The 26,427-nt window shown below is 54.6% G+C and overlaps 1 protein-coding gene across 3 annotated transcripts in view; it reads right to left on the bottom strand.

Annotated features, from left to right (window-relative positions):
- LOC136395874 (carboxyl-terminal PDZ ligand of neuronal nitric oxide synthase protein-like) overlaps positions 1-25,770 on the bottom strand; it is a 119,423-nt gene extending 93,653 nt beyond the window's left edge. For all 3 annotated transcript variants that reach the window (XM_066371354.1, XM_066371355.1, XM_066371356.1), the window contains exon 1: positions 25,530-25,770. In XM_066371354.1, the coding sequence (XP_066227451.1) occupies positions 25,530-25,634 (105 nt within the window). In that variant the 5' untranslated portion in view covers positions 25,635-25,770. The remainder of the gene's footprint in view (positions 1-25,529) is intronic.
- Positions 25,771-26,427: the final 657 nt, after the last annotated feature.

Here is a 26,427-nt window from a genome sequence, read left to right as displayed (position 1 = left end):
TCAGGCACAAGACAGAGCAGTGTGTGCACACGTGTGTTCCAGCTCAGGACAGAGCAGTGTGCACATATGTGTTCAGGCACAGGAGAGGCACTGAACAACAGTGGGGCAGGGCCGCAAGGCCTGGGTTCCGGGACAGCAGACAGAAAAGCAGGCAACGGAACGGAAAGAGAGGGTCAGAGGTCAGGCAGTGAGAGGGGAGGAACAGGTCCTCACACACAGACTTCCAGGAAGAAACAGCTCCGAGGTTTACATCTCAGTCTCTAGATCGCCTTGGCTTTGAGTCAGAAAATAACCACACACCGGGCTGCTCCCAGACAGCCCAAGGGACCACGGTGATGACACCATTGAATCAGATTGATGGACAAAAGCACCAGAAGCACTCGCCAACCCAAATCCCACTAAACCGCACATGAACAGCAAATCAATCGCACTGCAGAAGGACAGGCATGTGGCGGTGGTGGCAGGGCTGGCCTGGAAGTTGAATGTGCTGGTCACTGTGGTGGAGTGGCTGGAGGGATCGGGAGAGATGGACAGACGGTGTGGAAGGGCCCGGGGCTGAAGTGCCTCCTCATCTGGGGGGGAGGGGGGCACCATCCACCAACGACAGACCCTCAGCTCTCACCTCCACTGTGGGGTCTGTGACGCAGAGGGCAAGTCCCAGGGTGACCCGAATCTCGGCATCCTTGTGTCCAAGGCCAAGGCGCTTTCCCTGAATGGCCGACTCCCCTGAGCGGCTCAGAGCTGCTGTGTGGTGACTGCACTGTGGCCAGTCTGCCACCCTCCATCTCTCCCTGGACCCCGGGGCAGTTCTCCTGCTCAGAGGCAGCAGAGGGGCATAAGCAACTCTCTCCCACAGTTCTTCACCAACCTGTGTCCTCCACCTTTGGCCTATCACCTGACATCATGTCCACCCACCCCCGCAGCACAAGAAAAGAAAGGCTGCACCTGGAACGCAGAGGGAGAGCGCACCAGCCCAGGGAGCACCGGCCAGCCCGAGTCCGAGGTCCCACCTAAAACTAGCGTTTCAAGAATGCTGCTGGTTTACGGGATGAACGCTCCCCGAGGAAAGGCTGGCTGTCCTCATACCCAGGTGGGGGGGGTCAGAATGCAACTCTTGGTCAGATCAGCACCATCAATTGTAAATCTGTCAGGGGAAGGGTCTCCATGTGGTGGCTCATGCTTATGGTTTCTGGCCCCGGAGTCACCTCGCGGTCATTCCTCCTCTTTAGGTCCCCCCACCTTCCCCATGCAGAGTCCCCGGAACACCTCCAAAGACCTGAACACTGGTGACGCCATCTGTCCAACATTCACTGGGGCGGCCGTCATGTGGTCAGTTGCTCACACAGAGCTTTCCCGGGACAGCCAGAGTCCAAGGACCCTGCACTGGACCACGTGCCACGTCACATCCCCACACCCCACAGCACCTGTGACCACAGTCATCAACATACATGGAGGTCAACATCAATCGGTTTGGAATAGTTTCTTTTTAAATGTTTCCAGTTTCCACTTAAAAAGAAAACCCAGTTGTAACATTCCATTTCCTAGATAAGCTTAGGTAACATGGACAAACCGCACGACCTGCAGCCCACCGAACACACTGAGGGTGTGCACAAGGCGGCCTCTGGCGCTCTGGGAAGTCGGTCAGCCTGTGTGTCACCACTGGTCCTGAAATGCAGCTGCCCTCCCCGATTTCCACAGAGGTCAGCATGTCCTGGCCCCTCGTGCTGGGGGAGGGGACAGAACCCCAGATGGTGACAGTAATTGCGGAGCAGCAAAGCTGACCTGGGCCAGCACCTCTCGGCACAGATCCGCCATCCCCTCGGGAAAGTAGAGGCTCCTGCTCCCCAGAGTTCCCGTAGATGCCAGCTCCTCAGACAGAACAGGTGTCCCCATCGAGGGCAGCCCTCAAATTTAGGACACTGGGACCAGTTGCTCCTGCCTCCAGCCCTGGACACTCTCCAGCACAAGAAGTCACCTTCCCACGGTTCTGAGAGCCTGTCCTTGTCCTCGCCGCCGGGAAGTCAAGAGTCTCTGCAGACACTCCACTGTCCTCGGAGGCCTGCAGCTTGCACTGCCCCTCCCACACACACAAGGACACAGACACAGAATCGCTGCTGCCTCCATAACAGCGGCTCCCCGTGGGGCGTCAACTATAGGAGGCACAGTCATGAGCGGGGTGGTGCAGGGCAAGGGTGCGCAGGGGAGATAGGACCTGAGCAGGGCCCCTGCTGGGCTGGACCCAGCACCAGCACAGGGCGAGGTCGGCATGCCTGCTGGCTGCTCAGAGGCTCCACACCCTCCCGCCTGAGATCGGAGGGTTGTACAGAAACGGTTACCAGGTTTCTGCGGCAGCTTTGTGGATGGTGGCCAGGAGGGGCAGGATTGAAACCCGTGAGCGACAAGGACCAGAACCGGAGCAAGAGAACCAGAGATGGGGACAGGGTGTCCGAGAGGCCAGACTTGGGATGGTGTCAGATGCAATCAACCCGGGAGGGAGAGGGGCCAGGATGGTCCCCAGGACCCCTTAACCTTCCTTTGACCTTTGACCTCCCCTCCCCCCGTCCTTCCCCGCGCACACCTCTGCATTTTGCTTTGAGACGCCTGTGCCTGCCGTAACTCACTCCTCGCAGCCGTCACTTAGCACAAATGCCATCTTGACGACTGTCAACTGCGCTTTATCCCATTTAATTGGATTCCTGAGGTGTCCTTTTGAACTGAGCTCTTTTCTCTCCCTTTTAGAATAGGAACACTTCTATGAAGCTGTTACCCTCACCCACTCAGATCACCCGACACCAAGCTCCCGAGGCAGGAACCGATCTGCATCTGTGTCCAGCCCACGCCGAGCATGGCCCTGCCGCTTGGCACATGCCCTTGACTTCCATCAGCCACAAAACCACCACCACAACAATCTATAAACACCACAGCTTCCTGTGTGCGAGAGGAGTTCTCCAGCCCGCTGTCCGGAAACACTAGAGAACACTGGGCACCTCCTCCAGGCAGCAAAGGACAAGGGTGACAAATGCCATCTGCTGGTGTCACCCCTGCCAACCCACACGGCACACAGAGACCACCCGAGGCCACAGCGGAAGGCTACTGAGGCACGGGTCGCTAAAACAGAACAGAGGAGGCAGCACAGAGAGAATAACATCAATAATTTCTACTGCCACCAGGTTATAAAAAGGAGAGACTGCTCCCACACCAGGGTCATATAAAATAGCATGCTTTCAGAGCAATAACCCAGGTGGGCACTGACCCCAGGGACAGACTTCCAGGGGAAGCCATCAGTGGTCACCATGGTGACCTCAAGGGTGTGGGTCCCACTAGAACTGGTTGCACCGAGAGCAGGTAGAAAGCCCTGCAGCTACAGTGTGACGGGCATTTGGGGAGGGGAGAGGGATAGGTCTGCTGTGGCAAGTTGGGGACATGGCTTTTTGCTGCTGGAGTAATTCCCGGGGCAGCTCACACAACCAGAACGCAGACATAGTAAGTGGACAGAAGTCACGAGCCCTTAGCTGGGGGAGACAAGGCAGGCGGCTGCCAGAGTGTGAGCTCAGAGCTGGGGCCAGGGCCGCAAAATCTCAGCCAGCACAGAACCTCAGGACACCCCACCCCCTCCTATCGTGGGATCTTGTTGACACCAGAGTCTCGATCAGGTGCCAAGTGAGAAGAGGCCGCAGAGGAAACGGCAGGAAGGACTCAGAGGGAACGGCAGAGCAAACAGGAAACCAGGCGCCGCCAGGTATGGCCCGAGCCTTGGCAGGAGAGAGCTCAGCGCTCAGAGACCGGAGCCTGGCCCAGGACCCGCAGTGGGGGCGTCAGTGTGGGGCAGGGAGCTCTGGTCCAGCTCCTACAGCCACCCTCAGAGTATCTGGCCAGAGCCACTTCAGAGCACACTGTCCCAGCATGCCCACACTGTCCCGAGCTGAGACAGGCTGAGCGACTCTGAGAACAGCAGCCCTGCGACTGATATCGCCTCATCAAACAGTCCGTCCAAAGACCCATCTCCTATGGTCCCGGCACCTGACACTCAGGGAGGAATCAAGCTTTTTTTTTTTTTTTTTTTGTGACAGAGACAGAGAGACAGAGAGAGGGAGAGACAGATAGGAAGGGAGAGAGATGAGAAGCATCAATTCTTCCTTGTGGCTCCTTAGTTGTCCATTGATTGCTTTCTCATATGTGCCTTGATGGGGGGAGGGGCACAGCAGAGTTAGTGACCCCTTGCTCAAGCCGGGGACCTTGGAGTTTCGAACCTGGGTCCTCTGCATCTCAGTCCGACCCTCTATCCACTGCGCCACTGCCTGGTCAGGCTCGAGCTTTTTTCTTGATGATGTTTCTCCACCGAGGTCACTTGTCCTCTGAGCCAATGAGGCAGACAGGAAATGGCTTCATGTTGCACCCCTCCACAAGCTCCCCAGCAGTCAGTCTCCCTCACAAGCGAGTGGCCCGCGGGTTCCCTGCCGGGGAGTCATGGGGGACAGTGGTCTCCCCAGCACGCCTCCCCATCCACAGGAAGGAGCATAGCCAGCTGCAGCGCACCCAGTGCTGGCTCCGTCCTGCGTCCCATCACCTTCTCCCTCCCGGGGGCTGTGCCTTGGAGCTCCCCACCACCCACCCCTGTGGTCAGAAAGCTTCAGCTACCCTGGCAAGCACCCCTCGGGGGTCAGCGTGTCCAGGACCCACATGTGCCACTGCCACCAAATTCGATTTCTCCGTAGTCACAACAGACTCCACTGTGTGCCGCCAGTCTTCCAAGTATCCTCACACATTAGCTCTCTTGAGTCTGGTAATGACCCCCCCGCCCCCATACAAGCAGACAGCACTGTTGCCCATTGACAGATGAGACAGCCGAGGACCTGAGCAGTTCGGACCCCTGCCTGAAGCTTCACAGCACAGCCACCTCCCTGCCTGGGGCTTTTCCTGCCTCTCTTTATCTTAATTACAATCAGAGAAAATGCTAAAACTGGCGCCCAGAAACAGTGCAGGAGGCCCATAAAGGGGCTGTTCTGCTGAGGCTGGACAGCCGCTAAATCCAATCATCCCAGCCCCCAGGAAGGTGTCCCTGCAAGGATGTGGTACTTGGTTCGGGTTGGCCTGTTAACCAACCTATCACCAAGAAAAGCCGGGAGGGACCTGCTGCTGGTGCACCCCCCTCAGCAGCTGACACAACGAAGACCCCACCATCTCTGTGGGGCTCCCTGACGTCCCACTGTGCCCTCACCTGTCACAGAATAGCAGCATTTTTACATGGCTCTGTGAGGACCATCTGCTTCTCACAGTGCCGAGAGCCCTGCAGCCCAAAGGTCTCTCGCAGCCCCACAGCAAGCAAAGAATAGACACCAAACATGCGATCAAATACAAGTGCGTCTGGAAGGGACATGCTTCGCGACCTCGCTGGCCCCACAGAAACCCAAGGGGAACGTCTCTGGTTGCAGAAAACCCAAGGAAACAAAAAAACATTTCTACTTCACTCCTGTAAATAAAGCCAGTAGTCACGGACACCATCACAGCCACCTGGCCTGTGCAGGTCCGCATTTGATTCGGACAGACGGTAATGAAACAACGGAGCCAAGAACTGGTAAGCCATTACCTTTAATGCTAGCTTGCACCAGGTGGGCAAGAAATATACATAGTGGGAAAACACTTCCCTTTCCATTCAGGGCTCCCAAAGCCACTGACTCATCTGAGTATTCCTAGAATCAAAAGTTTCTCTACCTCACCAGCCTTATTCACCTCTGTTCCCCATCTCCTTCTCTCTGCACAAACTGGCTTCTCCTTCAGTACTCCACCATCTTGGCTGCCTCTCTTCTGCAATGCTGATGGCAGGAACCGAGCGAGAGAGCCCCCGGTCTGCCTCATTTTATAGTGTAGAAATTAAAGCCTTTGAACCAATATACAAATAAGGAAGTCTGATACAAAGCCACTTATCTGAGGCATAAATGAGATTCCTCATAAGAGTGCACCACCCCACATCATGCAACAGTCAAAGGTGTGAAGAAAAGCATAGTGTTGAGAAAATCTTAGTGTTAAAAGGGTGGCAAAGGCTTAGTCTTAAAACTAAGCCTTAGGCCAGTGGTCAGCAAACCCATTAGTCAACAGAGCCAAATATCAACAGTACAACGACTGAAATTTCTTTTGAGAGCCAAATTTCTTAAACTTAAACTATATAGGTAGGTACATTGTTATTAACTTAATTAGGGTACTCTTAAGCTGGCCTTTGCTAAAAACGTCCTCAATCTGATTGAGCCGCATGTGGCTCATGAGCCGCTGTTTGCTGACCACTGCCTTAGGCTATAAGGCAGTGGTTGGCAAACCACTGCTTACAGCCTGTCCCCCACAACCAATGCAAATTATAAGCAGGCAAACATATACATCATATTTGCAAACTTATTTGACCCACAACTCACCACGTCTTTTCCCCAAATCAGTTCTCCTAACCCCCGCAGACCCTGACATGCAGAAAGAGAGGGGCTGGCTCCGCAGGCACCCCACCTGGACCCTGATCAAGAGGGTTTGTCTGGGAGGCCTCGAGTGGGTCCTGAGAATCGGCATCATTCATTTACTTCCTGAGGTGATTCTGACGACCTGCAATCCACTCATGAACAGAAATCACGGGGACACCGGGCACGGAACAGGTGCTGGGCATATCCCAGTGGAGCCCATGTGGCACTGGCACTGGAAAGCTGGCCCTGAAGCCCAGGAGAAGATTCCAGACTAGTTGCTCCTGAAGGTCCATCTGCACAGTGAGAGGCAGCTCTGGAAGGCCAGTGCCCACCCCCCGCCCTGGGACAACGCTGCACCTGCCAGCACCCTTGGGGGGTGGCATAGCCCGAGAAGCAGAGCAGGGAGGTGGGTACACCCCTGGTGAAGCATCGCTGATGAGCAGTGGGTACCTGCGAGGTGCAAAGCAGCACAACCGATTCTGCAGGAGAAATAAAACTCACTCACCACACGTTTCTTATTGGGCATGGAGGCCTGACAAGTCAGGAAGACCTGGGTTTGAATTCCAGGCTGAGAGACCCTGGACCAGACAGACCACCTCTCTGTGCTTTGTGTTCTAACCTGTGAAAGGAGACTGCCACCTTCCCTTGGGGCGGCTGTCATCAGAGCCGGTGTCACAGCAGCACGCAGCCCCTAGAACAGGTCTCCAGGGACACGGCGGGAGTCACACTGCGCCGCAGGACACAGCCTGCACCAAGATCTAGCACAGCGTCTTCCAGAAACAACTCACAGCAACAACGCTGCCCACAAGTATATATTAAGCCCAAGAAATGTATTCAGGATGCTCAATAATGAGAATTTTGACGGGAATAGTTCATTTGCATGAGTCTGATCCCAGACAGCACATGCGTGAACCAAGCGCAGTTGCACCACAAGGTCTGTAGGCACCACTGGACCGTGAAGAGGAGGACAGAGTCCGAGGCTGGAGCAGGACCTGGCAGTGCCCAGCCCCGAGGCAAGGCTGGGATCCACTCGTTCTGTCAAGACCCAGTGAGTGCCTGCTCTGGGCCTGGCACAGGCACCAAGAGACAGTTTAACGGAACGGCATCACCACCCCCAGGACCTCACAGCCTCACGATGATCAGCACTACGCGTCAGCACGAGAAAGCGCAGCTGGGGACCCAGGACACCTTGGCACGAGAAGACAGGAACGGTCCCAGAAACCGGTTCATGAAACTCATTCAGATCCCCATGAGGCCCTGTGTGCAGAGGGTAACTCAGGCCAGGGATCACCAGGGCCAAACGAGGCACCTGAGACTGGGACAGGACCAATGGCTTTAACAGGACCCACCCTGGTGACTAAACGGCCACCACCAAACCACTCAGCAGACGGGGAAGTCCTAGCCAGGTGGACGGCCTCCCAGGCTAGCAGCTGACCCCCATGGCTCAGGAATTCCTCACTCCTCACTGACTTCTGCAAATAATAAACCGAGGTGAGGGTTGAATGTGGAACAAATGTTTCCCCTGCACATTCTCACGCCACATTGTATCATGATGAGGGAGCATATGCTCCCTCATAAATGGCAGCTCATCAAAGATCCATGAGGTAAACAAGGAGAGAAGAGATAGAATAAAACAATAACGGAAAAATAGGAAAGTCCAGCCCTTTCAAAGAAAGGAGACTACGAATAACTTCAGTTTGGAAGACAAACGTTTTCTGAGGAGTTTTTACTCAGGGATATGGAGTAAGGAGGAGGAAAAAAAATCAATATTTAAAATAACACTGAACACTCCTTTTCTGGTATGACTCAAAGTTCTTGCAAATATGCTAAAGGAATGAACATATTCATGATCGGAATGCAACTAAAGAATAGGTTGTTGAGTGACCCGAAATAATAATTCAACTGAATGAGTATGTCCTAAAAGACCATGAAAAATAATAGGAAGGCTAGAACACCCAGATATGTATGGAAATAAAGCAGGTGTTCAAGGCCCCGCTCCTGCCCTGGGGAAGGTCAAGGCCCCTCTGGAACCCAATGCGTTTTAGAAAGAAACCCCATAGCACTGAGTGTCCCCAACTAGGATTGAGTCCAGATAGCACCCTGTGACTCTGTCATATTCAGCCACCAGCTCATCCAATATCTTTCTGACCACAAATAATTCCCGACAGGACGGGTCACCAGAAGTGACGTTATTTTTCCGTGTCAGCTTGGCTAGGCTACAGTCCCCAGGAATCACACACTACTCCAGGGGTCGCTGTGACAGTGTTTGGTGGGTGCTACAGAGGTCCACAATCAGTTTGACCCAAAGTAAGAGAGATCATCCCGGGTGAGCTATGAAGGCCAGACGCAGTCAACTGAAAGGACTCCCCTGAGGAAGCCCCACCGTGGACAGTTCTCTGTGCCCGAGGGCTCCGGCCCTAATGCCAGCCCTGTCTTCTTTATGTACCTCTCTCTCCTGTGGCCTGTTTCCCAGGCGGGACCACACGTGGCTGACCCTCCAGTGGAGGCCGTGCAGCCTCTTCCCACACAGGGGCTTGTGACGAGAAACACAACAGTCTCTTCACTCAAACTAGCTGTTCAGGTGCCAAACCTCGTGCCACCGTGAACCAGACTACGGACAAGGAGAGGAAACCTTGGTTATCACCCCCCACTGGAAACTTTCTTCTATGAACTTACATTTGTTTTTGTTCATTGCTTGGGGTTTTCAAACTCTCTTTGGTGACTTTATCTTCAGAGTGATAGAACACGCATATATTTTAATTTCTCAAGGGTAACTGGAGGCAGATGCCCTGCCGTGGCTGCTCTCTGTCCCAGAGGGGAGGCCGGACAGGAGAGAGGGGACACCCTCCCCACCAGCCTGAGCCCCTGTGGGCTGGAGGACCCCAGTGAGCCTCAGGACACACGCCCACGGGCTTCATGCATAGATGTTCTGCGTCCAATCCTGCTTTGACCACTGGGCTCCCTGAAGGGACAGAGACCAGCCATAGCCTGTCTGCTGCCCAGGTGTGGGGATGCGGGCACCAGCTTCCTCTCACCCCCCACCCCAGGTGCCAGGAGCCTCACCTCTGACCTGACCTGTCAACTTGCCTGCTGATACCCCCACCAACCAGACAGGCCTGTTGGAGACACCACTGGGGAGCCACAGCCCCACCTCTCTGAACCCCTTCGTCTGCTCCCTGGAGCTCACAGCACCTCACATGCAGGGCTGTTGGAAGGACTGTGATATGTGCAACAAGGGCTGGTAATGCTCACCTGCTCAGGCCGGGTCGGACAGGTGCCCACACTTGGGAAAGTCCCAGAGCAAACGATCCACCTGAGTAGTGAACAAGAGGGGGGGGACAGCCCTCTCTCAGAGCGACAGCTCTGTCACACGACTGGCAAACCATTCAATAACCTATCGGTGGCCATCAGTGTGTCCTCCACACAAAGTCTGCAAAGTCGGCACCTGCCAAAGGCCCATGCATGCTGATGGAGCATGGCGCTGGCCAAGAGCTGGGCGGGTCCAGCAGAGGAACTGGGGCCCAAAGCTGTTGGAAGAGGAGGCCGAGCTCCACAAACGGCCCAGCGACAAGGGAACCAGAACCCAGAACCGTGTCTCAAGCCCCTTCACTGAGGCTCTCACTGCAAGAGGACAACTCAGGCCTCTGCTCAAGGATTCAGCAGGTGTGAAGGGCTCATCTCGTCTTCCCACCCGTCCCCAAAGCCAGGATGTCCGTGTGCCATGAGCAAGAGTCCTCTACGATAGCGGTGTGCACAGGTGGGCCCTTGGCTGTGGGGGGACTGAGTTGTTAAAACCCTGAGACAGGGAGGCTGCACACACTCACAGCTGGTCTGGCCCTAACCTCCCCCGGGGACGGCAGGAGGGCCGGTGGGACGGCGAGCTCTGCTCATGTGCAGACTCTGGCCTCAGTGGGATGCTAGTGAGGTTGTGCCGGGTCAGACCTCGGAGACTCCTGTTAGATTTATTCTTCCTGGAGCCCACACACCTGTTAAGTAGAACTGGAGAGCCAGTCCCCAGCCACGCTTGTTAGGGCGCACCGTACACCCAGTCCTTTTGACGGTCAGATGGCTTAATGAATGTCCGCTGAGCGTCTGAGCAGAGACTGCAGGCGTCCCTGGGCCTATCCTGAGCCTGGACACGTGGCAGGTTCTTAAACATTTCAAGGTCGTCTCTTCCTTTCTTTTGACCCGATACTAGCTGAGGCTCAGGCTCAGATATGTTTGGTGATGTATTCGAGATCACACGGCTGCTTTAGGATTGAGCCTTGACTTCTGCCCAGTTATGGTTTCTTCCAAACCATTCCAGCTGTCAGAGTTGGGGTGGAGCAGTCAACAAAACTGTGAGGTCCACTCACCCATGCACAGGCTGCAGGAGACAGTACACCCACACACTCCTGACACCCTCAGCGCTGACAGCCCTGCTGCACTGGACAAGCACTCTGCACACCTGTGGCTCAGCTCACTCCGGGAAGTCCAGTGATGTGCCCGCCTGGTGTGATCCATATCTATGTCACATGACCCTTGCAGCCAGTGTTATCTCATTTGAGGTCATTCCCCCAGAATGCGGCCTGGCTCCCGGCTTGCACAGAGCTCCAGAAAGTGCTCACGATGCAGCAGAGAGACCATCTCCCGGGATCTCATCCCACCTTAGCACATCTCTGAGGGGCAGAGCCATCTCACAGCGCCGCTCCAAGAGGCAACATGCAATTCAGCAGAGCTCTGGAGCCCCAGGGACATGACCTTCTACTAGCCAAGGGATGGCATGACCCTTAATGGCTAGGTCCTGGTTTCCTGGATACAAAAATAACTGTCTCCAAGGACCTGGAGATCAAATACAGTCATTAAAGCGTCTGAGAAACTGCGAGAGCAAACAGACTCGGCTGTGTGAGGGGAGACACATCTGAACATCTGCCTCTTTCTCCAGGGAGCCGTTCTTCCCTGATGGCGAAACACTCTTTCCTTCGGTCTTCCTCTCTGTGACGCCACCGCTACAGTTGTGAGGCCCTGTGCCGGTGAGTGTAAGGGAAACAGGGTTAGGACACAGCTCCTCCTGACCATTTCTTCCAGGAAGCCCTCCATACTGCCCCTTCTTCTCAGGGGATGATGTCTCATACTTTTTGTGTTCAGCAATACATAGAACTTTAATTTGTTCATGTCCGGGTTGCGTTTCTCCAAACAAATGCACTCAGCACATATAAATGTAACGGACCACCAACCAGGCACAGGTGCTTGAATAGGAATCACTATCTCCTTGGCCAACAAGATAGGAAGAGACCACTGAGGGAGATCGTGTGTTGAGATGAACAGAAGTCAATGCATTGAATCATCGGTCATAAACTACTGTCCAATGAACACACAGCGCTCAGAGAAACACTTTCTTCCCTTGGAAACGTCAACAGACCCCTGATGGGTCACCTGCTGGAGTAAAAAGCTCAGTGGGCCTGATGAGTCAGCTTTTGGTTCTGCTCTGCTTCTGCCAGAGTTATGTGACACTGTAATGAAGCCCTGTCCGCAACAGACCCTGTCCGATGTGCCTCTGTTACAGGAAAACCCACGAGCTGAAATACCAATGTCTTAAAACAAAAGCACAGATACCCTTAAATTTACTCCACAAAAGGCATCTTCGTTGAAAACTACCTGTTTACATGGTACTTGGCGTGGCACAGGCCATCCTGGACTGGTTGCTCTGCCAGCCTTACCCTCCCCCCCATCGGGTCAACAGCAGCCTTGAGCAAGTCACTGTCACCTCTTTGTACTTCAGTCCCCTCATCAGCAAAGTAAGGAGGTGACTTGGGATTGTAATCTCAGTGAACGCTCTGGCTCTGTTTGTTGTACCCATGTCTCCCGCTGATCACCTCCACACACACTCCCGTCCCCAGGGAGGTCACATGCCGGTCATTGAATGCCCACACTGACTGACAGAGGAGTCAGAGCAAACAGCCTGAACCAGCACGTGGAGGAAAGGTGTCCGGCGGGGCACGTGCCTAGCTCCTGGAGGCATGGGAGGAGGGACTGCTCTCCCCGGGCTGCTCATCAGTACCCTGCACGAGGAAAACCACCTGTACGCTGAATTGACTCATTACCGTCTTCTGTTCTCAAATATTTACACCTTTTGCCGCTCTGTGGAGTAATAACCTTTTTAAGACTTAGTCATCAGATTTTCCCTATTGCAGCCAAAAGAGAAGAGTTTTGAAAAGCAACAGAACCCTACCGGGTCAAATTCCACAGAAAGGCAGAGGAGAAACGGACTGAGCTGCAACCTTGGGTTTTGTAAGAATTTGGGCAGGAAGGGGCCGTGTGCTTGGCTACCCCAGGGGCCAGGGTCTGTGACTTCCTTACGTGTTCAGGGGTCAGAAACAGAACTTCTGCTGCAGTCGTGCTCTGCGGCCCAGCTGCCCGTTCAAGTCCCCGGGGAGCTTGTGGGATGCATACTGGGGCGTGCCTATTCCCCGAGCCTGGGCTGGGGTCCGAGTCACTGAGGTTCTCAAGACTCCCGGGTGACTGCAGCATGCAGCCAGAGAACTGACGTGCTTGGAATAGGGACGTTCCTGAGAAGGCCCAGATGGACAAGACTGATTTTAGGCCAGAATCCTTTTTATGAATTTTCAGGGATGACCTCCCTGCAGGCGAGCGGGTGGGGGTGGAGGGCGTAGCGCTCTGTCTGAAGGCTGGTCAGGAGTGTGATGGCCACAGGCCCAGAGGCGTGAGGTGTCCACCCACATGGTGGTGACAGTGTCCCCAGTGAAGCCAGAACATTCAAAGCCAGGAGGCCAAAGCCCTCCCCCTGACCATCCCAACCCAGAATGTGTCGTACTACGTGACCCTGTCCTGAGAGGTTCCGTCTCTCAAGAACCCCCTTAATCGTATGTTAGCTCTTCTTTGCCTATCTTCGTATTTATCACTTTCAAATCCTTTTTGTCTCTTCAGGTATTTCTTTTCCATTTTAACACATTCCCCACTTTTCCGGCCTTTGTTAGGTTCTGTTTTTTCCCCTGTATTCCTTCTAGTTTAGTTTTTGTTTCTAAAATAACTCTGTTTCTTTCCTGGAGATTCTTTCCAAAGTTTCATACTTCTGATTTACTCTTTCATGTCTTGCATAATTTAAAATATCTTTAGCTCATTTATAAATTGTTATTTTTTTTTATTTTTATACAGAGACAGAGAGAGAAAGAGTCAGAGAGAGGGACAGACAGGAACAGAGATGAGAAGCATCAATCATTAGGCCTTTGTTGCGCGTTGCGACACCTTAGTTGTTCATTGATTGCTCTCTCATATGTGCCTTGACCGCGGGCCTTCAGCAGACTGAGTAACCCCTTGCTTGAGCCAGCGACCCTGGGCCCAAGCTGGTGAGCTTTCTACTCAAACCAGATGAGCCTGCTCTCAAGATGGCGACCTTGGGGTCTTGAACCCAGGTCCTCCGCATCCCAGTCGGACGCTCTATCCACTGCGCCACCGCCTGGTCAGGCTATAAATTGTTACATTTTTAAATGGACGATGACTTTAGTAGCATTTCTAATGTCACAATCCCTCTGCTTTTTTTTTTTTTTTTGGTATTTTTCCGAAGCTGGAAACGGGGAGAGACAGACTCCCGCATGCACCCGACCGGGATCCACCTGGCACGCCCACCAGGGGGCGACGCTCTGCCTACCAGGAGGCGATGCTCTGCCCCTCCGGGGCGTCGCTCTGTCGCAACCAGAGCCACTCTAGCGCCTGAGGCAGAGGCCAAGGAGCCATCCCCAGCGCCCAGGCCATCTTTGCTCCAATGGAGCTTCGCTGAGAGAGGGGAAGAGAGAGACAGAGAGGAAGGAGAGGGGGAGGGGTGGAGAAGCAGATGGGCGCTTCTCCTGTGTGCCCTGGCTGGGAATCGAACCCGGGACTTCTGCACGCCAGGCCGACACTCTACCACTGAGCCAACCGGCCAGGGCCAATCCCTCTGCTTTTTCATCTACCCTGTTTCCCCGAAAATAAGACCTAGTGCAATTTTTTTCAAGCTTAAAAATATAAGGCCTCCCCTGAAAATAAGACCTAGTGTGTCTTTAGGAGCAAAAATTAATATAAGACACTGTCTTATTTTGGGGGAAACAGGGTAGATTGTTGTACATGGAAATAGAGTCACAAGAAATTCTTGATGGAATTCAGAGTCTGGCTGGTTATGCTGATGTTTGTGATGACATGACTACAGTATATTAATAAATGTTGGGTTTTTTTTCAACAATAAATGTGAATTCTTGTTCATGGAAATATAAGGCCTCCAAGACCTAGCACATCTTTAGGAGCAAAAATTAATATAAGGCACTGTCTTATTTTCGGGGAAACACAGTAGGTTAGAAAACTGTGGCCACGCCCCTCCCCTACTTGCACCTGAAATGTCTCTCTCTCTCTGCGGCCTCTCCCTCTGTGTTCAGACTCCACTGAATGCATTGCTGTCTCCTACACAAGGGCTCTGGTCCCGGTGAGTTGGGAGTTGGTGCTTAGAGCTCTCGGGGCCAGCGTCTAGCCCACAGACCCTTGTGGCCCTCACACTCCTGGTCCGTCTGTGGCTCTTCTGCTTCCCTGCTGTGCTCTCTGGATCCCTGTGGCCCCCGGGCTGCTCCCCTTCCAGGTTCATCCTGTGCCTCTGTGTGACGTCTTCTCCACAGAGACACCCATGTGCAGCTGGCTGCTAGCGGTCTGTCCCCGTTGCATGTGTTTAGGGCTTGTGAGGTGCCTTTCACCAAATCCTGCTGGACGTTGTCCACGAGTTTTGAAGTTTGGTATTGAGTGGCTCTGTCTCTATAGGGACTGCAGAAGGTCTAGGAATCGTCCTGCTGCCATTTTTCCAGAATCGGGGTGTCGCCTTTTCATTCTCACTAAACAGGGCAAACTGATAACTGAGGTCTTTTTAAAGTTTTTGTGGGGGTTTTTGTCCCACAGAGCAGTGAAAGGTGTAAATATCTGAGAACAGAAGATGGTAATGAGTCAATTCAGCTTACAGGCGGTTACCCTCCCGCAGGGTACTGATGAGCAGCCCAGGGAGAGAGCAGTCCCTCCTCCCACGCCTCCAGGAGCGAGGTGCGTGCTTGGCCCGACACCTTCGTTCCACGTGCTGGTTCAGGCTGTTTGCTCTGACTCCTGTCAGTCAGTGTGGGCGTTCAGTGACTGGCATGTGACCTCCCTGGGGATAGGGGGTGGGCGGGGGTGATCTGTGAGAGACGGGTACAACAAACAGAGTCAGAGCGTTCACTGAAATTGCAGTTTCAAGTCACCTCCTTACTTTGCCAACGAGGGGACTGAAGTACAAAGAAGTGACAGTGACTTGCTCAAGGCTGCTGGCGAGGGGGAAGGGAGGGCTGGCAGAGCAACCAGTCCAGGAGGGTCCTGTGCAGTGCTGAGGCCCCTGGGGCCTGGGCTCCCTGCTGAGTGGGGCACACAGGCTCTTGGGAGGCAAGAGGAGTGGCAGCTCCCCTCCCACGAGGCGCATGCAATGCGTCAAGAATTCTTGCTCTGAAGACATGAGTCAGCAGCCTCATGTGTGTGCTTCAGATGTATTTTTCATAAAAAAACAGCTTCAAGCTGCTGCTGGAAAGAGGAAACAGAGAGCCACGGAAGGGCATTGCTGTCACGAGCACCCGACGTCCACAGGACCCCGAGGACGGCGGTCCTCGCTGACAAACTAAATTGCTGAACTCCATGGGCCCCCCCACGCTGATTGAGCAGCTACTATGTGCAGAAAACGCACAAGTTCAACCACCTGTCCCTGGGGTCAGGACAAGCACACACATGGAGCTCAGAGTGCGAACCAGATGGGTCTGCAGCCACTCAAGGGAGACACACACGGAGCTGGAAGGAAGCAGAACCCAGCCTTTGACCAGCAAACCCTCACAGACAGGCACGGAGCCAATGCCATCGTCCTGAGTCCACAGTGCCAAAGCCAGCTTCTGGCCGCAGGCGGGCTCACCATCCAGAGAAGAATGAGACACACTCCATAAACATCTCCACCATCGTGTCCAGCACCTCTGGGAGGGCAAAGCCATCAACCACCCCTCTCCCAACACAAACATGGCTGTGTGAGATGCAATCAACATGATTCAATGACCGATGGGCTGGCTGGGCAGGAGGTGCAGGGCAGCCCCCAGGAAAGACCCGTGCCCCGGATGCCAGTGCCCACAAAGGCGCCAGGTAAACGTTGCAAGGAGCGAGGCAGTGCACATTCAGTGACATCATTGTGCACTCAGGATCCATGACGCGCCTACAGCATCAGGCGTGGCGCCACGTGCTGGAAATTCAAAAGGGAACCAGACCAGGTGCCCGCTGATGGACCACATGGGCCCGGGGTTACCAGTTAGGGGAGGGGAAGTGGAAGACAAGGGACACAATGTAGGCAGTGAAGCGTCCACAGAAAAGCTAAGGACACAGAGAAAGCTGCTGCCCAGGATCCTGCCCGAGCAAACCAGCCTTGGAAACCCATCAGGATCTGGCTGTGGCGGCATCCCTGCCTGGGGTGTTCCTATGTCAGCAGCTCCCACGCCCAAGAGGAGGCTGGAAGGAGTCAGGGATGTCCTGGTCCCAGCCAGTGGAGGCGGTCAAATGCCAGGGTCTGTTTCTGTAGCCCACTCAGCCCTTCCTTCTCTTGCCCCGCAAGAGGGGCCCATATGGACACAGACTCATCTCATTCCTTTAGCTAAACAGATCTTCAGTTGCCAAATTTCAACAGCCTGACAATATGCTCCCTAAACGCTGAGACACTCATATGTCAGACTGCTCTAAAAGTGGAGAGAACTCCACGTGAGCTATTAAGACGTGATGTGGCAAAGGGCCGGCAGGAACAGCACAGGACCCGTCACGGAGGCGGCGGGTGACACCACCCATCACGCCCATCTCCATGGACTCCTCGGGTCCCCAAATGGACAGTTTTGAAACTTTGTCAGGGTGAGTTTTAATGACTCACTGAGACATCAGTTCCTAGAAGTTAAGACTTTCGATTCTGTGTAATTTCTTTTAATTTAGAAATTAAATTTAACAGGATGATCTTGATCAACAAGAGTACCCAGGTTTCAGGTGAACATCTCCACAGCCTTGGAACGGGTGATTGCGTTGTGTGCCCATCCCCCAAAGCCATGCCCTTTTCTGTCAACATGTGATTAATTCTATGTATTTTCTACTTCTGCTTACGGAACAGCAGGGAGGAGAGACTACGTGACCTGTCTCTCACTCACGAGAGACATTCATCTTCCTTTTGTCAGAAAAAGAAAATACCTACACCATGCACGCAACTCTTCCCATTCAAAGAGAGCAAACCAAAAAGGGAGCAGTTAATACTCAAGAAAGCAGCTCACGGCTGGGCAGCTTCTCCCACACTATGCACTGGGGGTGACGTCCAACCAGAAGGCGACACCTCCAGGTGGCATGTTTCTCAGCATGTACGCCCGCGTCCTGTCCGGGAAGCCCAGGGCTCGGAGCCCAGAGCTGGTCCTCAGAAGTGGAGCTGGGGGTGGGGGAGCTAGGAGCTGACAGGGAAGATGTTGGGGGGAGTAGACCCCAATGATAGGCCGGAGCCCAGCAAGGGAGACCACTGTTAGGAGGCAGGGCCTTTGGAAGCATCTATCCTGCTCAGTCCCTGCTGTCACACTTGCTAATGCCTCGTTTCTGTATCAAGACCAACACCCTGGCCCAGCACGGTCCAAGCGAACTGCTGCCCTGGGAACAGGAGGCCGGAGCCTGGGTCCCAGGCATAACCGCAATGGGAGGAGCAGAGACCACCACCTCAAATAGACCATCTGCCCATCTGACTCAGCCTAGAAAGATTTGCCTCAGTCTCCTCACCTGCAACTTGGGGACAAGACAACCCTCCCAGGACCACAGCCAAGATTAAATTACTCAACACACTGAGAACCACGGAGAGCGTGTGGGGGTGCCAGTCAACATTAGCTCTTGGTCTCTGGAAAGACGCTGCCCAGCTGTTGCTAGAGAAGGCCCAGCCTTGCTGCCTGGGTCTGACGGGGGCCTGTCAATCACCGACTGTGCTGGCAGCAGCGTCCCCCACCTGTGAGACTCAGATAACAGGAGCGTCTCCGCTCACATGGCTGTTGGGAGGATTAATCATTTCGTAGAAAGAGCTTGGCACGATGCCTGGGACACAGTGAGCGCTTTCTAAATGACAGTGACTGCTTTGCTAGCATTCTCCGAGGTGGATGCACCAGGCAGGCATGTAGGGAGTCCCCTGGCCCTGGAGGAGCTAGTGGGTCTCCCGGGCCAGCAGGCAAGGACACATGCTGAGCCAGCAGGGAAGAGCAGCCCAGCGGACGGCATGTTCATTCTGCAAGTGTGCGAGCTGATGTCGCTCAAGTGTGCTCACACCCAGGTTGATGTCCTGGGTATAGGGAGCCCCGGTGTGGCAGTGCCCCCTTCCTGGTCACCCCGTGGTGGGAGCCCCAGGTCTCACTCAACTCCCATTTCAACCGTTCTGGAAAGAACCACAGCTCTAGGAACAAAAGGGGGCAGTGCCTCTGTCCTCACTGCTCACAGAGGGACCGTAAGGGCACAGGACACTCAGCCTCACTGACATGGGTCACTCGAGCGGGCACAGGGGCCGGGTTCTGCAGGGCTCACACAGCCTGGGCGCCAGACTCGCTGGGAGTGCCTCTTTGGTAACTCGGACAGCCAGCTGCTGTTGTACCTAAAAGGGAACACAACGCTGAACACACAGCTGGAAGGGGAGACGCAGCATCCCAGATACCCATTACCCTGCGGTGCGAGACTCCTTCCGCTTAAAGAAATATTTACCCAAGACATTCAGAGAGAGCGGAGACAGATAGTGAAGAAGACAGCCGTACTTGAAGGCTGGGATGTTTGACCCTAACGAGGACTGAGAACCTGCAGTGGGTGTAATGGGCTTGCACCGGGCCGGGCTAGCTCCTTGCTCCCCGCCCCAAGAAGGGCGGTAGCTATCTCAGGCCCATGGGGTAGCCGCGCTGTCTGGTGCGCAATGTCAGGAATCAGAGTAATGCTGCAGCTTGGTGTCGTAAGTCTGACGTGTGATGCACAGGCGACACACAATGGAGCCTCCAACGTGTGAAAGAGTGGAGAGCATCCCGACTCCAGACTGAGACTACACAGAGGCCAAACCTTAGTTGCGATCCAAGGGACTAGCTCCCCCTCTGCACACGGACCCTCTGTGGTGTGATGCATGTTTCTTTTTCACCGCTGGGGATGCTAACAAGAGGTCTGAGTGGCTCACACAAGGCCACGTGGCACAGGAGAGACAGCAGGGTTTGAACCCAGACATGGCTAGGCACCAGAACCCGTGCTGTGCTATGCGGTCAGCCATATTCACATCATAAAAATCATAACATAGCATATTAAAAGAAATAAAACAATAAATTAGGAGGGAAAAGGTATCAATTAATTCATAAGAACATGGCAGGTTGGAAATGTTTTTATTAATAAGTGACAATGAGCTGCTCCTAACACAGACCCACGGCCCACAGCCAGAGAGTCTAGGTGGCCTGTGTGTCCAGCACTGGGACCCCATCTAATTCAGGGGCAATGCTCCCTTGGCACGGCCTTTGGGAAGAGGCAGTACTCTGTGAGGGGGGAGTGGGGGCCTCTTCGGATACCAAGGAGGGGGAGCCCCTCATGCCCCTGGGGCCTGAGAGGTGCAGGCCTAGAGCCACAGAAAGGCTGGGAAGCAACCAGCTGAGGCACCTCCCACCCGTGACCCAGGACAGCCCTGTCAGTCCTTATAGGGAGCACCTTGCAAATTATAGCCTTCATTCAAAATGCACTTTCTATATGCATGGTACAGACTCCCATGCAGAGGACGCCAGGGGCAAGGTGACAGGGACCCTGGCGATGACAGGGGGGGCAAGCAGCTCTAACTCAGAGCAGGCCTGGTCCATCCCCTTGACACAGGGGAGGAGCGGTGACATCCACTTCACTCGTGATGGGTGGACGGGCCTAGGAGATGGGTGGGGACAGCAGGGAGGGCTGGGGTACGATGATGAACCCTCCCGCTGGACTGACGCACAAAATGACCGCAACCAGAGAGCCCTGTCAGGCTCAGAATTTGGGCTCTTTTAGTGTTTTTGAGTAGGAGAGTAACATAGTTATATTTCAGGAAGATTAACAGAGTGAAAGTTTACGAGATACAGTGGAGGCCTTCCTGAACAACATGAAGGGACCGTACCGCCGTGTGACTCTGACCATTGCTTTCAGACTTCCTACCGCTGCCCTTTCTCCCCTGGGGCACAGCTTGTTACTGCAGACTGTGCATGTACCTGAGGCAGGGCAAGGCGGTACACAGATGCCTAAGGCAGGTCCTCAGAGGACACTTGGCATCACTGAAGGTGTACGCAGAGGGAGTCCCACACACTGTGTGGTACGCCGTGGCCCAAAGATGTCTCCGGTGATAGGGCTCATCCCACAGGCACGCTTGCAGTGGGACCTGGACACACCCCATCAAGAAGTGAAGTCCACTTCTGCCCTGCAACCTGAGCTGTGGCCAACGGCCTAGTATGACCAACAGAACACAGCAGAAGTGACCCTGGGTAACCAGGAGGCAAGGCTTCACAGGCTCTGCCTTCACTGCCCAGAACACTCCCTCCTAGGTGACAGCTGCCAAACAAAGGGGCCACCATGCCCAGAGGAAATCCAAGGGACCCAGCAGAGAGAACAACCACACGAAGGGCCAGCCATAGGGGTGATGCTCCTGGAACCTTCCTGCCCCAACTGACAACAGCTGAATGCAGCCAGTGACCCAGTCAAGACAGGCAACAGAAGAACTGCCCTGCCAAGCCCTGCCCGAATTCCTGACCCATGAGTCATCAGCAAATGCTAAGCCACAGGTTTGGAAGAAGTTTGTTAAGCAGCAAGAGATAACTGAGCCTAGCCAGAGGCCAGGGAACGAGGGTGAGGCCTGGTTCAGTTCCTGTTGATCTGTGCGACCTTGTGCCAATGACCTACCCTCTGGGTCTCAGTTTGCTCATCTGTCAAATGAGGAGGCTGCCTGAGGTAAGCTACGGTACTTCCCAGTTCTAACGGTCTGACTCTGACGGTCTGAGCCCTACATGCGGATGCCAGTGAACATCTGGGAAGGGGGCATGGCTGGGTCAGAGTGCCAGAGTGTGAGGACCAAACAGGCCACACCTGGAACAATGGCTCACGGTAAGGACTCAGGAAGTATAGAAATATCTACTGTTGCCTGACCTGTGGTGGTGCAGTGGGATAAAGTGTCGACCTGGAACACTGAAGTTGCCAGTTCAAAACCTTGGGCTTGCCTGGTCAAGGCACATATGGGAGTTGATGCTTCCTGCTCCTCCCCCTTCTTTCTCTCTCTCTCTCTCTCTCTCCCCTCTCTAAAAATCAATAAATAAAATATTTTTTAAAATAAATAAATAAATAAAAAGAAATATTGACTGTAATCGATGCTTTCTCATCAGCTCTGTGATTCCGGACAAGTTACCCTCTCTGACTCCCATTTTTCCCATCTAAAAAATGTAGATAACAGTATTATTCTTATTTCATATGTGAAAGTCCCACACAAATCAAAAATCACTGACAGCCTAACCAGGCAGTGGTGCAGTGGATAAAGCGTTAGACTGGGATGCCGAGGACCCAGGTTTGAGACCCTGAGGTTGCCAGCTTGAGCGCGGGCTCATCTGGCTTGAGCAAAATAAAAAATGCTCAGCAGCTTGGACCCAAGGTCGCCGGCTCAAGCAAGGGGTTACTCGGTCTGCTGAAGGCCCGCGGTCAAGGCACATATGAGAAAGCAATCAATGAACAACTAAGGTGTCAAAACGAAAAACTGATGATTGATGCTTCTCATCTCTCTCCGTTCCTGTCTGTCTGTCCCTATCTATCCTTCTCTCTGACTCTCTCTCTGTCCCTGTAAAGAAAAAAATTAAAAAGATAAACTTACTTTAGCTGTTATTAATACTCTTACGAGACCTTGAACCGATGTCATTAGAGGTTTCCTCCACACTCTCTACTCCTCTGGTGAGTAGAGAGGCAGCAGATGACACCAGCCACCCTGAGAGCAGCAGGGACAGAGGACCACCCAACCCACCATGGTCAGTGAGCCAGGTGCCCACGCAGGTAACCCTAGAAGCAGCTTCTAGCCCAGCACTAAAGGTTTGGAAAATGTCCTCCAGCAGAGTTTGAGAGGCCAGCAACCTGAGGACGCCCCACCAGTGAGCCGTGAAGCAGACTACCAGCACACAGCAAACACTGCACAAAAACTAACAAGTGAATAAGTACTGGACTTGGGTGTCTAAAGTCAGAGCTCCCAGGTCTCAACGCCCGTGCTGCCGTGCACAACCGTGCACTGAAGCAGGCAACAAGCTCCCGAGCCTGGATCCCCGCATTATCAGACTCGAGGAAACCTTCGAGGGAGGCAGGGACAGCTGTGTGAAACCCCTGCAGGGGAAAAGCATCAAGGATTCTGCTTCAAAACTAAACACAGTAGCTTGGGTTTTTTTTCTTGTTTTGTTTTTTTTTAAAGTGCTCAGAACCGCTGACATCCAGACACAGGCCACCACCTCTCAATCTCAGCAGAGCCCTGGAAACACGGCATCTGTTCAGGCCACTCCTCCATGCTGATCCTGAAAACCGGCCAGCGCTTGGGAAGAAGGACCAGGGCTTGTTCTCCCAGGGTGCCTGACAAGGGGCAGCCCAGCAGTTACCTTCTACGGCCCCGGCTTTACCAAAACAAGCAGAGGTGCTTGCACATAACCCTGAGGGATCTCTGTGACTGTGCAGTTCCACAGACACTGCCCTGGGGACATGTGGAAACAGCCAGAGATGGCTGCATGCTGGGTGCCAGAGGCGCAGAGGAGCTCCTGCTCCTGCCTCTACTTGGGCCTTGGTTGGTGCAGGTTGACAGTGCAGGGGTGTCAAGCACTGAGTACTAAGAGTACTGGGTTTAGCACACCCCCACCTCGCTGTGCTCAAAGTCTCAGAGCTGCACTGGGCACACAGCCCTGACCCGCTGTGGCTCCCCTCCTTCTATGGGGAGCTGCACTGGGTGTGAGCCCAGGGAAGTTACTATAGGAACTACATTACGCAGCCCCCAGACATCGCTTAGAAAAGAAACCGGGAAAGGGAGTGTGAGGCCCAGCACATGGGAGGCAACCCTCAAGCCCAGTGTTTCCCAAAGTCTGGTCTTAATCACCAGCGTCACATCATATGGAATGCTCGTTAAACACCCGGAGTCCTGGGCTCCCTCCCCACCCCACTCCCCCACCCCCACCCCGAGATTCATCAAATTAGAACAGGAGGTGGCGGGCATCAGACTTTTTAATATCTTCCTCTGCCAATTCTTAGGCACACGAGGTTGAGACTGAAAGCAGAGACAGTGAGACAAGAACGGAAAAGGCTTGAAGACATTTCATTCTGATCTCTCTCTCTTCTTCCCCTCCTTCTTGCAAAACTGAGCACTTGGTGAACCAGACAGACAAAAAAAGCCAGGTTCCCGATTTACGTGCGTCAAAGAAAATGAAGTCGTGACCGTGTTGGATTCGCTCGTAAAAACAAACAACTAAATAAATAAATAAACAAACCTGCTCGTCAAAGCAACAGGCCTGGACAAAAATTAACCCAAACATCCTTCTCAAGACCAATCAGATCTATTCCGAGAGAAGCGAGATAAGATCTTGGCTGCAGCCCCACACTGGTCCCAGCCATACCCAGTGATTCAGCTCTGCATTCCACCGCAGGGTTTGATGTCTGAGGGGGTGGGGGGCAGGGGGTGCCCCTGCTCTGGCCAAGATGGTTGGGGGAAGGTAGCTCAAGGGCACAAAAAGAGGCATATTCTCAACTCGCACACCTATAAGAGGGAGAAGAATACCTCTGCCTAACTGACGGCACTGGGCACTCAGCACTCAGCAGCACCCCAGAGGTGTTTCACGCCGCGCAGGAAAGAACCACCCTGATGGACTAATCTTTGCTGAGATGCGGACACCTGCCTACCAAGTCCTGAAGAAGAAAAACTAAACACAGAGTAAACATTAGCACCCTGTGGGAATCGTTCCCTTCCCACAGAGAAGCACTCTTCTTGGTGACGGTGACAGGCAGCGGGAACCCCAGCTGTCATTTCAGGAACCAGAACTCCTCACTCTGAGAAGCACGTCATGCGGGTGGGGGCAGCTTACTGACACCTGAGGGTCCAGGACAGAGGCTTCTACCTGCTCCTCCCCAAGGACAGGCCTGGGGCTCTGGCCTCAGCCCTGGAATTCTAGTCACCCCCTAAGTTCTCCCCCAGCGCTGGTCACCTGCTGTCTGCTGAAACTTCACACTGTGCCACAAAACTAGCAAAAAGGTGTCTCTCCCCTGCCCCCCCCTCCATGACTGGCACTTGCACAGGAGTCTTGGCAAACCAGCCACTTGGGAAGTGACTCTGACACCTGGACCTGCTCACCTGAAATCTGAAATACGCCCTGTATTATTTTCCTCAACCAGGAAGCAGGCATTCCCCTCTGAAAGGCTTTCTTGAAAGCACCTCTCCCACGGGATCCCAGCAGGTAAATGACACCAGTGCTTCCCTAAGCTGAGTCTACAGGACCAGGTGTCCAGGCAGCGCTCACCCCGCAGGTCTGGGAAGTACCTCTACCAGTTATGGGCCAGTGAGGACAGAGGTCTGCAGTGGGACGGCTGGGGACAGGGTTCTGTACAGGGGAGGAAGTGACAGGGGTCTGCAGGTGGGAGGAGAGAATGGGGGTGCAGGTGGGAGGGGAGAGGAAGAGGGGGTGCAGGTGGGAGGGGTGAGGAGGGGACACAGGTGGGAAGGGTGAGGAGGAAGGGGTGCAGGTGGGAGGGGTGAGGAGGAGGGGTGAAGGTGGGAGGGGAGAATGGGGGTGCAGGTGGGAGGGATAAGGAGGGGTCTGTAGGCGGGAGGGGTGAAGAGGGGGCACAGGTGGGAGGGGAAAATGGGGGGTGCAGGTGGGAGGGGTGAAGAGGGGGTGCAGGTGGGGAGGGGTGCCTACCGCTCAAACTTGGCGGCGCGGCTCACACAGAGCGGGCCCCGCGGGCAGAGGCCCCCGCCTGGCGCCCCCCGCCCGGTCCAGCCCGGCCCGTCCGCTGGTCTGCCCGGCCCCGCGCCGGCAGCAGCGCCCTCACCTTGGCCTCGAAGCAGATGCCGTGCTGGAAGGCGTCTTCGTTGTGCAGCGGGATCCGCAGGTCGTGCCCGTCGTCCACCAGGTTGTACTTGGTCTTGCTGGGCATGGTGACCGGGCGGCGGGGAGGTTGCGAGACCCGGGCGCGAGCCGAGCGGCGCCGGGGCGGGAACGGAGGTGGCGCGGGCGGGCGGCCGGGACCGGGAGGAAAGGCGGCGGCGGCGGCGGCGGCCGAGGCGCCTGTCACGGAGACGCCGGTTCGGCGCGGCGCGGCTCCTCCTCCGGCCGCTGAGGCCCCGCCCCCCGCCGCCGGAACCAATCGCCGTCGAGGCCCCGCCCACCTCCCAGGTCCCGCCCCCGCAGCGCCCGCGGGGCAGGTGCGAGTCCCGGGCGCGCCCCCCTGCGCCCGGAGGCGGGACTCCCCCTGTGCCGGCGCGGGAGCAAGAACCTCGAAGGTCCCGCTTTTGTTTCCCAGATTCCTGGCAAGGCTGCGAGCAGCAGTGCCTTGGGGTTTGTTTTTGTTTTTGTTTTTGTTTTTGTTTTTGTGTTGTAGCGGGGGAGGGGCGGCACTTACTGTTTAGCTTCTATGTTTTACCGGGAGGGCCCAGCCCTGGCCCGAAGATCCCCAAATCGTTAATCCTGAGAGAATGGAGACCGCGCTGGTCCCTGTGCGCAACGCTGTCTGCCGCGTGTCGTGGGGTGGGACACGGAAACCATCGGCCTCGTGGAGATGGGGTACTGATGACTGCGGAATGCACAGCCCTGTGCACCCTTCCTAATGGGGTGCCCTTCTGCAGCTGGGTGGGCATAAAAAGTGTCCGTTTCTGGCTCTGATGTCTCTCCCTCCACAGTCTGCCTGTTGTCAAGAAGGGGCCTGCTCACTGCTGTCCTTTGCATCAAGG

Source organism: Saccopteryx leptura, chromosome 2 (assembly GCF_036850995.1).
Source record: "Saccopteryx leptura isolate mSacLep1 chromosome 2, mSacLep1_pri_phased_curated, whole genome shotgun sequence".
Lineage (NCBI taxonomy): Eukaryota > Metazoa > Chordata > Mammalia > Chiroptera > Emballonuridae > Saccopteryx > Saccopteryx leptura.
Note: the sequence above shows the minus strand (reverse complement) of the source record. Positions and strands in the feature narration are given on the sequence as shown.